At 36.4% G+C, this 14,924-nt stretch overlaps 2 protein-coding genes across 17 annotated transcripts in view; one reads left to right on the top strand and one right to left on the bottom strand.

Annotated features, from left to right (window-relative positions):
* Nucleotides 1-8,453, bottom strand: part of SETDB2 (SET domain bifurcated histone lysine methyltransferase 2) — a 57,535-nt gene extending 49,082 nt beyond the window's left edge. For 3 of the 4 annotated variants that reach the window (XM_078070391.1, XM_036104592.2, XM_078070392.1), the window contains exons 1-3: nt 7,776-8,453; nt 6,389-6,484; nt 2,556-2,931 (exon numbers count right to left, since the gene is read on the bottom strand). In XM_078070391.1, the coding sequence (XP_077926517.1) occupies nt 2,556-2,571 (16 nt within the window). In that variant the 5' untranslated portion in view covers nt 2,572-2,931; nt 6,389-6,484; nt 7,776-8,453. The remainder of the gene's footprint in view (nt 1-2,555; nt 2,932-6,388; nt 6,485-7,775) is intronic. The other variant, XM_036104594.2, reaches the window with a different exon arrangement.
* A 74-nt stretch (nt 8,454-8,527) lies between these two features.
* Nucleotides 8,528-14,924, top strand: part of CAB39L (calcium binding protein 39 like) — a 110,733-nt gene continuing 104,336 nt past the window's right edge. For 3 of the 13 annotated variants that reach the window (XM_036104585.2, XM_036104577.2, XM_036104583.2), the window contains exon 1: nt 8,606-10,162. The gene's annotated coding sequence lies outside the window, so the exon portion shown is untranslated. The other 10 variants (XM_036104586.2, XM_036104581.2, XM_036104574.2 and 7 more) reach the window with 9 other exon arrangements.

Genomic DNA, 14,924 nt, shown 5'->3' with positions numbered 1-14,924 from the left:
GTGATTTTTAAATACTGTATGATGAAATGTGTCAACATCTGGAAAATCTGCATAATTCATTGAGCCAATATTTTCCAAGTGGCCAATGCATGATATTATAAAATCATAAAAGATCCATTCAATGTGCAAGACAGACCAATGGATTTTAATGTAACAGAACGTAAAAAAACTCACAGATATGCATTCAGATTTCATGCTACAACTGACCTTGGAGGAATAACTACTTGTTGAGTTTTGTAGTTGTATCAAAAAAAAGTACACAATTGTCTAAAAGGCTATTAAAATCTTCTTTTTCCAACTTTTTGTCTATGTGAAGCTTCATTTTCTTTATACATTTCAACCAAAGCAACATTTCACACCAGATTGAATGCAGAAGCAGGTATGAGACTCCCTCTTCTAGTAAACCAACTATAAAAGAGATTTGTAAAGATTTAAAACAATATTATTCTAATTTTTTTGTTTTAGAAAATAATTATTGCTCACAAAAATGTAAATTATGTTAACATGTTGGGTTTATTATTTTTTGAAGCTTCTCAGTTTCAATTTCTAATACAGTAAATATGAAGAGATATTATCCATATAAACCGAAACTGTTAGGGATTTTAAATAGTTCTAAGAGTATAAAGTAGTCCTGAGACCAAAAGAAAGCTTGAGAACTACTGCCCTACATGAACAGTCCAGAGACCACTAAATAAACAGTATGATCTGTATAACAATCCATATATTACAAGTATGTTGAAGGGTAGTGAAATTTCAAAATATCATTTAAGAGGTCCAGGATCCCAAGAAAGAACACTGACCATGACAGGAACATCTAACTGTATTACAATTGTATACACAACCTCACTGAAGGGCTGGGTAGAAAGGTGCTAAGCTAAATAACTTTGGAAATAAGTAGAGTCTGCAAGACTAAAGGCAAAAGGAACTGTGTACAAGAACTGTAGCTTCCTACCTGGGAATAAATTTACATTTCTGATACAGCTACACACACACACACACACCCACACACAGGAATTGAGTGACTAAATAAATGGATAACAGATGGTGGGAGCCATGCTTCTCACTGTTGGAGAGATGTGGTAATGGATTAGAGTTGGGAACATCAGAATAAACTCATGTTTAGCTTAATATAGATACAGATGGTTACATATAGAGATATTTATAGATATGCCTATATACAGCTTAGCATACACATATATCCCTTGCTCTGTTAGCTAAAAGGGCCTATAAGCAAGGACAGCCCAGTAACAACTATCACCCAGATATGGGTTTCTGACATCATCCTCCATTAAAAGGGACCAGGGCTCATTCAAGAAATGACTGACTCTAGAACTGGGGCAGGAAATATACAAGATAAGCCTGCAGCATCTTACAGTACCAGAAAATAAGGAAGTGCTAAAAAAACAAAACAAAACAAAACAAAAACCCAGCTACGTTGATACAGGTATGTCAAAGGAACACAGACCCAACTGAAAGAGGGCTCCCAACAGCCAATCCTGGGACAATTTGAGTAACAAAATAAAACAGTACTGGACAGAAAACCGGATAGGGTAAAATAAGTACCCATGACTCCATACTGAAATAAATAAATGATTGAATATATACATAAATGGGAGAAAGGAGATATATAAATGGGAGAAAGGAGATAAATCTCCCTTGTAGAAGAATTCCAAATAATTAATGTAGATATTCCATTCTCAAAGAGGGGGAGCATAATCCCCACTTCTTGAATATGAGCTGCATATAGTGATTTCCTATCAAAGAGTACAATAGGGAAAGGAGAAAAAAAATGTAATTGACAGTGTAGAAACCACATAACACTATGTCAGCCAGATGATCAAGTTCAATATCAATAAGAGAGAAACCACATTGATAACACGTACCTTTGATATAATGTGGTAAAAATGGCACTTTACCCCTATGGTCTTCTTCCCCAAAACCCATAACCCTGGTTTAATCATGAGAAAAAAAATCAATCAATAATTCCAATAGAGGGGCATCCTACAAAATACTTGGGATACAAAATACTACAAAATAAAACACATGTTAAGTCTGAGAAACTGGACATACAAGAGGACCCTATGGAGACATGATAAATAAATATAATGTGGGATCCTGGAACAGAAAAAGACATCAGGTAAGAACTACAGAAATATGAATAAACTATGGACTTTAGTTAATAATAATGTTTCATTAACTGTAACAAATGTACCAGCCAAATATAAGATGTTAATCATAAGTAAAACTGGACGTAGAAGATATGGGAACTTGCTGTACTATCCTTTCAATTTTTCTTTAAAAAGTAAATCTAAAAGTTTTCTAAAAAATAAAGTGTATTTTTTTAAAAGTACATTAAAGAAATGATTTAGTTTTACAGACACACAATTAATTATAAAGACTGTCAAAATTGTTGGCTACATGAGAATAAATCCTAAATTCCTTCAAATGTAGAATAGTCACTTGTAGTGAAAAACTTTGAAAATTCCACAATTCAGCTTCATTAAGTAGTCTATACACTTTTAAATATAATGTTTAACAATGGTTTCCAAACCTACCATTTTTTTCTCCCATCTTTTGGCGTCGCTCATAAACATAAAACTATTCAAAATTAACTTTATCAAAGGACTGAATCACTTTGATTGAAGAATATAACTGGAATCCAACTGGAATTCAGTGTGGTCTCTATGAAATTTGCAGTCCTCAGAGAAAATACATCATTATGCCATTCCAAACCCAATGTTCTTGGATGCTTGAATTTTCAAATAGTAACTTGAGTTGAAGAAACTTTCAAAAATAACCACTAGTCCAACCTGATGATGAGTCCATGCAACTTCATCAAGTGAATATTTATAGTTATATCAGATCATTGATAATATCTTTTTAAAAATAAAAACCAACTCCATCTTTTGGTCCATGGATGCATGAGACATTCTGTAAAAAAAACAATAAAGACTGGTACATATTTACAAAGAATAAAACATGTAAGAAAAAGAAGACTGTTCTAACAATAGCTCTTTTAAAATAGCATAGACTATTACAGAAACAAGAATACATATTAAATGGAAAAATATGTAAAATATCAAAATTAGGAGATTACAGAGAAGTTAAGAATCACCCATATTTAAAATATTGTTGTCTTTTTTTTTAAAGATTTTATTTATTTATTTGACAGAGACACAGCGAGAGAGGGAACACAAGCAGGGGGAGTGGGAGAGGGAGAAGCAGGGCTCCCATGGAGCAGGGAGCCGGATGCAGGGCTCTATCCCAGGACCCTGGGGATCATGACCTGAGCCAAAGGCAGATGCCCAACGACTGAGCCACCCAGGTGCCCCTAAAATATTGTTAATTCACATAAAATATCCCCATTTTATAAATATTTTTTAAGTTTTATTTTTTATAAATACTTTATAAAAACTTTTATAATGGGGATAGTAATGCTAACTACCTCAAATGAATGAAGAAGAGGCAATAATGACCAAGAATTTCTCAAAACTGGAAAACACATAAGCCAACTAAGGGTTCATTGGGTACCAAGCAAGATAAAATACACACTACTAGACAAACTGTGAATAAACTTTAGAATATCAAAAATAAAGACAAAGTCTTAGAAGTTTCCAGAAAATCTAGATTATCTAAAAGAAACACATATCAGACTGGCAATCAGACTTCTCATCAGAAATGCCAGATGCAATAAGTTAAGGCAAAGTAAGTCTGACCCCAGAATGCCTTTCAGCCAAACTATCTTTCAATAGTGAAGGTTAAAAAAAGAGACTTTCATAGACATTCAAAAAGCCACTTAGGGATTCTCTGAAAGAAAGTACCCAAACTTCATGAAAAAAACTAACATACACAGAAGTACTGAGGTAAGAAGCAATAATGAGCAAATGACTAAAACACATTAATGCTAAAGATAGATTAAAAATAGGTTTTAATAACAAATGAAAGAAAATGATAGAAAGAACCAGATGGTTGGGAGTCTGCCTTCGGCTCGGGTCATGATCCCAGGGTCCTGGGATCGAGCCCCACATCAGGCTCCTGGCTCAGCCGGGAGCCTGCTTCTCCCTCTCCCTCTGCCTCTCCCCCTGCTCATGCTCTCTCTCTTTCTGTGTATCTCTGTGTCTCTGTGTCTCAAATGAATAAATAAAATCTTAAAAAAAAAAAACAAACCAGGGGAAATTATGTTCTTTTATAGAAGGGGATGGAAGGGGATTATTGCCAAGATAAGAGAAAGTAAAGCAGAAGTACCGTCAAGTTCTTCTTCATAGGGAGGGTATCAATACTAATTAAATTTAGATCTTGTTAGGAAACATATTTAAGAACTATGTTGCAAATGCAAAGGTAGTATATTTTAAAAGACATGTAGAACAAAGAAAACTTGGGGCCAACCTCAATTAAAAAGAGAAATGGAAAAATAGGATATAAAAGATACAAAGAAAAGCATGGAAAATAAGATGACAAGAAAAAGGCCAAACTTAATAATCACAAAAAAGGTGAATGTGTTAATCTAACTTATTAAAGGGCTCTCAAAATGGATTGTAAGCAAAACCTAGCTATGATATTTTAAAATAAGAGACCCACTTAAATCACACAAAATGTCATCAAAAGGTTGAAATAACAGTATGTGAAAAAAGACATACCAGCAAATACAAGAAATGTTCATATCAAACGAAATAGAATTTCATATGAAAACCAATAGAAGAGACAAAGAGAAATATTTTACAATGACAGAATAATTCACACAAATATCTAATTGAAATTACTGACTTAATATCAAATAGGCTCAAGAAGTAGAAATTCCAATTAGAGGCAAAACTATAAAAATAAAAAGTTTAAACAACAGTTAAAGATCTTAGGAGAGCCACATGCCCCATATCCCCACCTCACTCCTATTATACAGGTCTATTCAGTTTTATAGATGAATTCTACAGAACTTTCAAGGAACGGATAAATTCTATCATATATGAACTGTTCCAGGTCAGGAAAAATTTGGGAGCCACTCAACTTTTTTTTTTTTTTTTAGATTAGTATAACTATGACATGTAAGAAAAGAAACTCAAGGCCAAAAGCACTTCTGTGCAAAAATAGTAAGTAAAATATGCCATAGAGTAAAAGTATATTACTAAAATAAGATTTATCCTGGGAATACCCCAAAAATTGATATTGGAAAGTTTATCAATGTAAATTCCTACATGGAAAACCAACATTTCAGATGCAGAAAAAAATAAATAAAAGTCAGCAACTTTTCTGGAGGCTGGAAGATGAGGGACCCTTAACAAACTAGGAAGAGAACTTCTTTAACCTGATAAACTCTCTACTAAAATTTAGCAGCAAACATCATACCCAATGATGACACATTAGAAGCATTTTCATTAAAGTCAGGCACAGAGATTAGGAGACTTGCCACCACTCTTATTCGGTATTATACTGGAAGTCTTTGAGAAACGCAGTGAAATAAAAAAACACCTAAGGACTTAAAAAAAAAAAAAGCAAGATCTATCTGTAGAATAAACAAACAAAAACATTAAATAAAGTTAAAAGCCAAGCAAAGAGCTGAGAGAAAATAGAGCTTGTGAACTTTGGTTGGGGAGGGGGTGGGGCAGGCTCAAAACTCAGTGCAGAGTTGGAAGTGGGGCTCGATCTCATGACCCTGAGATCATGACCTGAGCTGAAATCAAGAGTCAGATGCTTAACTGACTGAGCCACCCAGGCACCCTGACGCTGAAAAATTTTTTATAAAAATTATATAGGATACGCAGTATCCAGGGCCCATAAAACTCTAAACCATTAAAAAAAGATGACCCAATAGAAAAATGGGTAATTTTCTGAAGAAATTATAGAAATTTACATAAATTATAAGTTAATAAACATATGAATAGATACTGCAACCTTACTAGTAATCAGAGAATGAAAATTTTTTTTAAAAATGAGTATTAATTTCATCCATCAGATGGACAAAAAGAAGACAGTATCTCGTGTTAGTCTAGACTGTAGGAAAATTGGGATGTTTTGTTTGGGATGTTTAAATTAGTAGAAGTATTTTGGAGGCAAATTTGGCAAGACCAATTAAAATTAAGAATGTTCATAACTTTGGGGCGCCTGGGTGGCTCAGTCAGTTAAGCAACTGACTCTTGATTTCAGCTCCAGTCATGATCTTAGGGTTGTGAGTTCAAGCTCCTTGTCAGGCTCCCCGCTCAGCAGGGAGTCCTCTTGAGTTTCTCTCTCTCCCTCTGCCTCTCCCGCTAGTGCTATCTAAGTAAATAAATAAATCTTAAAAAAAAAAATAATGTTCATAACTTAAAACCAAGCAATCCCACTTTTAGATAGATATATATAGATATATATCTATATATCCTTGAGAAATAGCACATGCGCACAAGAAAATACATACCAGGATTTCCCTGCGGCATTGTCTATAAGTTGAAAAACTGGGAACAACCAATGTCCATCAAAAAGAGAATGGCAAATAAAATGTGCTATACAGTACCTATCAAACAAAATAGAATTTAATATAAAAACCAATAAAAGAGACAAAAATAAATATTTTACATTAACAGAACAACTCAGCCATACACTGGAACACTATCCAGCAGGTATAAAAAATGAGCCATAAATACATAATAAGCTATAAATAACAGGTATACACTTCAAAAACACTGTCAAATGAATAAAGTTAGAAAATGATATAGTATGATACTATCAACATTTTTTTAAAATTACAAATGCATATATGAACCCATTGAGAATATGTAAGTATAAAAAAAGACTTAAAGGTTCTGCACCAAAGTCTTTAGCGTGGGGTTGGAGGAGCAAGGGGGAATTCAGGGACTGTGGATTGTGCTATCCGTAAGGTTCTAATTTTGTAAAAAGAGAACGTAATAGTGTACTTAATTTAAAATTTAAGTATATAATTTTCAAAAAAGGACTGTCCATTTTAAAGGCTTTTGGAGCAGACCGCCAAACTCCTTTCTAGAAAGGTTCTATCAATTCCTATTTCCACCTACAGCACACAAGCATACTAATAGCTTTTTGAAGAAAACTCTCACCAATGTTGTTCATATCTTCTGAAATCTAATAACAGTAAAACATGTTTACTGAAGAAAATTTGCAAAATACAGTAAAGCATAAAGAAGAAAAGTTAAATCACTCATAATATCATCCAGAGACAACCAGTGTAATATTTTGGAGTGAAACAGGGATTTTTAAATTTGTTCTTATTTTCCTTCTCACTTTTTCATTTTGGAGAAAAGCAATCGGTCTGTTTCGCCTCAATTTATGGTTGCTTTGTTTTTAAAAACAGGCTCTTTATGAAACTGACCATTTCTTCTCTATTTCTCATGTTTTAATTACGATGAGAGTAATGAACATTTATTGAGTATAAACCATGTGTCAGGCACACTTCTCAATACTTCACTTATTCTTACTGATCTTCGGAACAATGAGAGAAAATTAGCATGCCTGTTTTTCTAATGAGGAAGCTAAGGCGCGTCACACTGTAAGTGGCAGTGACAAAAAATAAGGAAGGAACCAGGCAGGATGATTTCAGAGTCCGCTTTTTGATTATTCCACTCTACCTTTTCAAAGTTACCTTTTTGCCTCATACAGAACTCACTGCAGGTTTCCACATGCTGAAGAGCTCAGTTCATTACACACTGTTCCTTATTTTAATTACTTATTGGGTTGTGGTTAATGAGAGTCAGGTGCCTTTAGGATCTAATCTCAATTCCGTGGTCTTGGACAAATGATTTTACTCATTTAGGACTCGTGTTAAGTCTTACCTGTGAAATGGGTCAGTGGTTAAACCTTCCAGTTCTGCTTCTGGATTTTACACTGCAGTCCATTTCCTGCAGCCCCTTTTACAGCCTCAGGTTCCCAGCTGCTTAGGAATCACCTCACATTAAGGTATGCACCCGGAGATAGAAAATGAAATAGGGGTTGAGAACTCAGAACGCCCGCGGTCCCTTCTACAGCCTGGGACTGCAGGTGGATAGAAGGAAAAGGGAGGTTGCAAGGGCTGGAGTCCACGCAGCCGAGGGCTCCGCCGCGTTCCCAGGTCCTGGGCCGAAGGAGCTGTCAGCGGGCCACCCAAGGCCGTGCCTCGGCTCCACTAGCACCACAGACCTGAGGGCTGCGCCGGGCCCGCTCCGTTGGCGAGGCTGGGTTTCCCCGCGGGTCGGGCTCCTCTCCGACTCCACGCCACCGAGACCCCACGGTCCCAGATGCCCCCAGGCCAGGAAATACTTCACCATTTACTAGACCTCACCTCAGCAACAACTGTCCCGCCTCACTTCAGGCGGGGAGGGAGGACCGCCCAATCCCTAACGCCCAGGCCTACCTAACGCTAATCCTAAATAGGAGGAGTTGGACACCCAGAGCTCCCACTACTTGGCCGGGAGCCCATTGGTTGGACACCCACTGGGTCCACGCCTCAGAGGCTCCGCGCGCGTATCGCCGGCAGCGCGGCGGCGCCCAATCGCGCCGCCTCCCGATTGGCTATCAGAGCTCTCGGCTTGTCTCGCGCTCTCTGGCGGGGCCAATGGGGATACTCGCAATCTAGAGGCCGGCATCGCAGGAGTGGTGGCGCAGCTGTTTCCTCTGGTAGGTGTTCCGCTGCCATCTTGTGTGTGGCCAGGACTGGGCTTCTTGGCGGTTGAAAGCTTAATTAGTGGCTCCAGGTGTGGAGGGGTCCTGAGAGAGCAGTGGAGGAGAAAAGGGATCTGAGGGCAGACACCTGGTGCCTTCTCACTTACCTGAATTGGAGAGGTTTTCTTGGTCTGAATCAGCCCTGGCTAGAGAGAGTGATGAATGGGGTGGTGGGGGGATCCCAGGCTTTGGTTTGTTCGTCATTGTGGAGGGTTTGCTGGGGGCTCTGATGCTTTAACGCTGATTCCTTTGGTTCTAGAGAGCTACCCCCATAATCTTTGTCTCGGAAGATTGACATCACCCCTCCTAATGAGGTTGTCTGATGGCCTGCCTGATTCAGAAAGGAATAAGGCTGGTCATTACTAGAAGGGGAGAGGGAGATGCCTCACCACTATCCTCAGGTTAGAAAGAGACGTCTTCATTTTATGTCGTTTGCGAGGGAGTGACAAAGTGTTGGCTATTCCCGGTAGTTAACCTTCTAAGGCCATCCTTTGATAATTGTGGGCATCTTGTTCTGCGTTTGGGCAGTTTTATTTATTAATATGCAGCCAGCATTCCTGCAGGGGTTTTTAAAAAATCTAGTAAGTGGTGGTCTTTGCAGAAACAGTGGAAGTAAAGGAAGAATTTTGGCAAATTTTGTTTCCCTGGTTACGATCTGTTAAGATTTCGGAATTTCTAGGTCTGCCTTGACTTGCCTGGTTGCTTCGTCAGGGGCAGGGGGAGGCGTTTGTAAGGGAAAGTATCTTCTGAGCTCTTTTTGAGGTGGGAGAAAGAAAGGAATTATCTCCTTTTCCTTCTCGGTTTTTGTTTTGACTGGAAGTAGACTGCACGCATTCTTTCATTTGGGAGGAAAATTTATCGTATCTGAAAACCTAGACGATAAAAGGCTAATATTTTGTGATTGGCGGTTTTGACACGCATTAGACGAAAGCAAAAATACTTGTTTTGAGTTTAGTTTTCAGTTAGTTATCTAATGATGACTCAACCTAGTCAAGAGTACCATGTGTTTTGTGGCAGGAATGTCAAAGAAACAGCAGTAATCGAATGATTAAAATTTAATTTTCCTTTTAAAATTGGCTTCTTAAATCATGAGTCTTATAAGGCCTAAGTTGCAAGAGTTCAAGTATCAATAATTTAGTGTTTAGTTGATGGCTAAGGTACATGTGGCTATCATAAAGTAAGAGATCAGTGGCTAGAAATAAAGAGAACATAATAGCAGCTCAGTAAATGTTCGCTGAAACTTTTGCATAGCGTTCTCATGTGATAATGCCTGGCATATGTTCAGAAGTATAATTGTTGAATGAATAAATAATGCAGTAATTGGAAGATGTGGATACACATTTCTTTTTCGACTAACTGAAAAAATTTATTTAACCTGCTTTCTAGAAAACTTGACTTTCATTTTCTTGAACTAAATTTATTGCTTCCAATTTATACATACAAATATTATGGATAGGCTCATAATCCTTTTTTGTGAAGTCTTTTTATGAAATTGGAATACAGAGAAATTTAGATAATGAAGGTGAGCCCTCAAGTTATTTTTTCTTGAAAGCATACAGTTTCAGTAAATGAGTACCAAACTTGTCAGTGCCTTAGATCTCTCCTGAAGAAAAAATGTATTGTTTTTCTAGTTTCTTTTTAACACTGCTTAAAGTCAAAATACTGCAAGTTTACTATATTGCATAAATATGTTCTGTAATTTTAAGTAATTTTAAAATAATAAGCTAGGTAAGTATGAGATTTTTCTTTGAAGAATACTAGTCTCTAGATTTCATAATGTATAATGTGAAGATCCTTACAGATATTTTTAAATATTACTTTTGCATGAACAATGTTAAGTGACTTTAAGTAAAAATGATTTAACTTATATTGGTATGTTCAGGATTGTATTTCATTGCAGTCTCATAATATATACAAGTTTAGATTTTTTTCCCATTATCAATTGATGCATGCTGTTTAATTAGAAAAAAATTTGGTAACACCTTTGAAATGAATGTGGTATTTTGTGGCTGAATGTAGATTAAAATCTACTTAATCTTCATAAAAAAAATCAATAAAAATGCTCTCCAGGGGCACCTCGGTAGCTCAGTTGGTTAAGCATCTGCCTTCAGCTCAGGTCATGATCCTGGAGTCCTGGGATGAGCCCCACATCAGGCTCCCTGCTCTGCGGGGAGTCTGCTGCTCTCTCTCTCAAAAATGCTCTCCAGTTCCTGTATTTGATATTTTAAAGATCTAAATGATTTTATTAGTGAAGATTTTAGGGTATAAGCACTTTTTAATAAAAAGAACACATTTAAAAGTTGATAGGTTTTCCCCACCTCATTAACTGAAAAACCAAATTTGCATATAATCATTTCTCTTTTTAAAATTATTTTTGAAGTACTAGGAATACCTTGCTGTGTTTTGTAATAATTTTGATCATATAAATGTTACTTTTGGACAACACTTTGAGATTAATTTTCAGAAATATTTCTATATTCCTCATTAATTAGTGCATTTTGCCATCACTTTTCCAGTCTTTAACAAATATGGTTTGTTATGGGGATAAATTAAACAATGTGACTAAAAATAAAAAAAGATCTAAAACTGTATGAGGATGAAAATTACCATTGCAGTTTGTGGTGTTGTGTTAATCAATGAAATTGATTGCCTGAGTCATGAGGATGTCTGTTATCTACAGAAAATGCTTCTGAGATTAACACATGGAACATTCAGATTATTTCCCTTAAAGAGAAAATGTTTGAAGTATTATACATGTAGCTTTTTTTAAAAGACAGAATTGAAACACTATAATTTTCTCTTTACTATGACTTCTCCCTTTGTAATAATCTCATTTGTTCTTGCCACTTAAACTATAATTTTTGTGCAAATAAGCCCTAATTCTCTGTGAAGTTCTGCTCTTTTAAGCACTTAACACTCATTTCTCACAGCTTTTTGGACAGTTCGATCTACTCAATTTGTATACAACTCTCCATCTTTTATGTTTCCTATCTTGATTAATGGTATAGGTGTCTTCTGAGTGGCTCAGATTTAAAACTTCAAATTCTTACCTTTCCCTGTTTCCTAACTGTATAATCTGTAGCTTAAACCTCCAAAATGGCTTTGCTTTTCATTTTTCTACATTGACACTAACTTAGGCTGTCTTTTTCTTAACATTTTATATGCCACTGTATTATTGACAAAGCCCCCACTTCTCAAGCTGGAATTTGTTTAGTTAAGTTACAGGTTTGGCTACTGTGACAACTTAAAAAATAATTGTGCCCCCCCCATCTTTTTCTAGATTTATTTATTTATTTTTAGAGAGAGAGAACACAAGCGGGAGGGTTAGAGGGAGAAGGAGAAAGAATCCCAGGCGGATTCCATGCTGAGCATGGAGCCAGATACAGGGCTTGATCTCAAGACCCCAAGATTACAACCCGAGCTAAAACCAACAGTGGGACTCTTAACCGACTGCGCCAACCAGGCGCTCCATGCCCCAACCCAGTTTTTTAATAAAAAATTTCCAAACCAAGTAAAAATATGAGCTGATCAGGTAGCTTTGCTGCAAAAATTTGTCAGAGGCCCCCAAGCTCTTACTAACGTGTTACTGTGCCACCTCATTATGCAGCTCCATGTTGTGGACCAACATGGCTGCTTCACTTCCTGCCATTTTATGCCACATGCTTAAGTTAAAGGCTAAAATGTATCAAGGTAGGAAGCACAGAATCTTTGCAAGTGGTGGTAGGAGTAGGATTTTATTCTCTACCTTAATTTTTTTATTTTATTTATTTATTTTTATTATTATGTTATGTTAATCACCATACATCATTAGTTTTTGATGTAGTGTTCCATGATTCATTGTTTGCATATAACACCCAGTGCTCCATGCAGAACGTGCCCTCTTTAATACCCATCACCAGGCTAACCCGTCCTCCCACCCCTCTCCCCTCTAGAACCCTCAGTTTGTTTTTCAGAGTCCATAGTCTCTCATGGTTCATCTCCCCCTCAGATTTCCCCCCCTTCATTCTTCCCCTCCTGCTATCTTCTTCTTCTTCTTTTTTTTTTTAACATATAATGTATTATTTGCTTCAGAGGTACAGATCTGTGATTCAACAGTCTTGCACACTTCACAGTGCTCACCATAGCACATACCCTCCCCAATGTCTATCACCCAGCCACCCCATCCCTCCCACCCCCCACCACTCCAGCAACCCTCAGTTTGTTTCCTGAGATTAAGAATTCCTCGTATCAGTGTTAAAGTTCTATTATCCCAAAAAATCTTCAAGTAACAATTTCACTTCTGTGAAATTGTCATGAACTTTTGATGATTCTGTTAGGTTCCCACAGTTAGATTTGGGAGGAGTAAGGTGCATAGCTTGTGACACTGAAATACTATGATTGTGGCCTGTATCATTTGCAGACCTAGGGACTACTTTGTACTTTCCTTTTCTCTCTGTAATGGTTCTCACTGCCCACAGTTACCTTTGAAAGTAATTGATGCATAGCTCAACTTCCTTTTTGGAGTATAGACAGGTTTAATCACAACCTCTTCTTGCCATATACTCAAATTCTTCATTTAAGCGTATCTTATATTACTTTGTTTCTCTCAGGCTGTGACAAACAAAATAATTCTATGGAAGGCAAGACTCCTTCCTGAGTCACCAACAAGTTTGCATGCAGTTGGTATTGCATGCATGTTTGCTCATTTGAAGTATATTTCATATTTCAAAAAGGATAAAGAATTGGATGGGGAGGTCAGTGGTGGGCCTAGCTTGCTTTACATGTAAAGCAATATCTGTACCTTTGGAGAGTGTATTCATCTCTTACAAATCAACAAATAAGACAGAAAATGCAAAGGTCATGAACTCATGATCACAAAAGAACAAGCACAAATTGTTTACATGAAAAATATTTAACTTGTAATTAAAGAAATAAACATTTAAACAAGCAATTTGTCATAATGCTTCAAGACAAAACTATGTATACTCTTTGACCCTTTTGTAAGGAAACTTGTATGGAAATGGAGATGGAGTCAAAGCTTTATAGTCACAGTGTAATTTTATACTTGGGAATAATTGGAAATAAAAAAATAACCAATGGTAGAAGAATGGTTTTTATATTTATAATTTTATAAATTATTACACATCCATCATGATAGATATATTTCAGCCTATTAAAAGGAATATTTTCAAAAGCTGTTTAGTGATATAGGCTATTTAATGACGTTGGAAAAAGGTCACCATTTTGTGTTAAATGAGAAAAGTATAGAATAGTAATTGAGGAAATGAAATGAGATACCACTATGCAACCTCTTAGAATGCCCCCTCACCTCCGCCCCCCCCCCCGAAAAAGGAAGGGAGGAAGAAAGAAAAAAATATCAAGTGCTGGCCAGGATGCATAGCAACAGGATTCAGATCTTGCTGGTGGGAATGCAAATACCACAGCCATTTGGAAGACAGTTTGACAGGTTTTTTATAAAATTAAACATACCTTTATTATGTGACCTAGCAATCCCACTCCTAGGTTGAAGTTTACTAGCAAGGTAAGAGAGCTCCATTAGCTTCTCTTTATTGCCAGCAATTGGCACCAGTGATTGTGTTTGTTTGTTTAGTTTTAGCCATCATATGGGATATGTAATGGCATCTCATTATGATTTTAGTTTGCATATCCCCAAAGACTGTTACATGCTTTTCTCATGAAAAGTGAAATGAAACCTATAATCACTTCTCTGCAGATATTTATAGCAGTTGTATTTGTAATCACAAAAAACTGGAAACAACCTAGCTGTCTCTTAATTGGAGAATGGGTTTTTAAAAACTGCAGTACATCCATGCAATGTAAAACAAAACAAATCTCTTCCTAGTAGGGTGGCATAAATACATGGGGAAATGGACTATGTTATAACTACATACTAAGTTGTAAGGAAAAAAATAAAAATGAGCCATACAGCATTACATTATATAATGGAAACGCACCAGAAAAAATGTGACTGTAAAGCAGATGAAAACGGTAATTCAACTACAGAGCTAAAGAAAACCACAGCATAATACTCCTACCTGAACAAGCATTTGCAGAAATAAGGTCTCAAATACAAATTCAGAACCCCAAAATAAATGGAAAAAAAGAGGAAGATATGAAAAGTAAATTTACTGAACTCAGGAAGTAAAATGAAAAAAAAATCTTTCAAAATGAAGCTAACATCCAAGATACCTGAGGGAGAATAGATTTACTGAATGTAAGAGATATTGAGGAAAGACTTGCAGATAGCCAAAAGAATGGAAATTAAACAAAGAAAGGTAAAAAGG

Source organism: Halichoerus grypus, chromosome 4, assembly GCF_964656455.1.
Source record: "Halichoerus grypus chromosome 4, mHalGry1.hap1.1, whole genome shotgun sequence".
Lineage (NCBI taxonomy): Eukaryota > Metazoa > Chordata > Mammalia > Carnivora > Phocidae > Halichoerus > Halichoerus grypus.
This window is presented reverse-complemented; position numbering and strand designations above follow the sequence as displayed.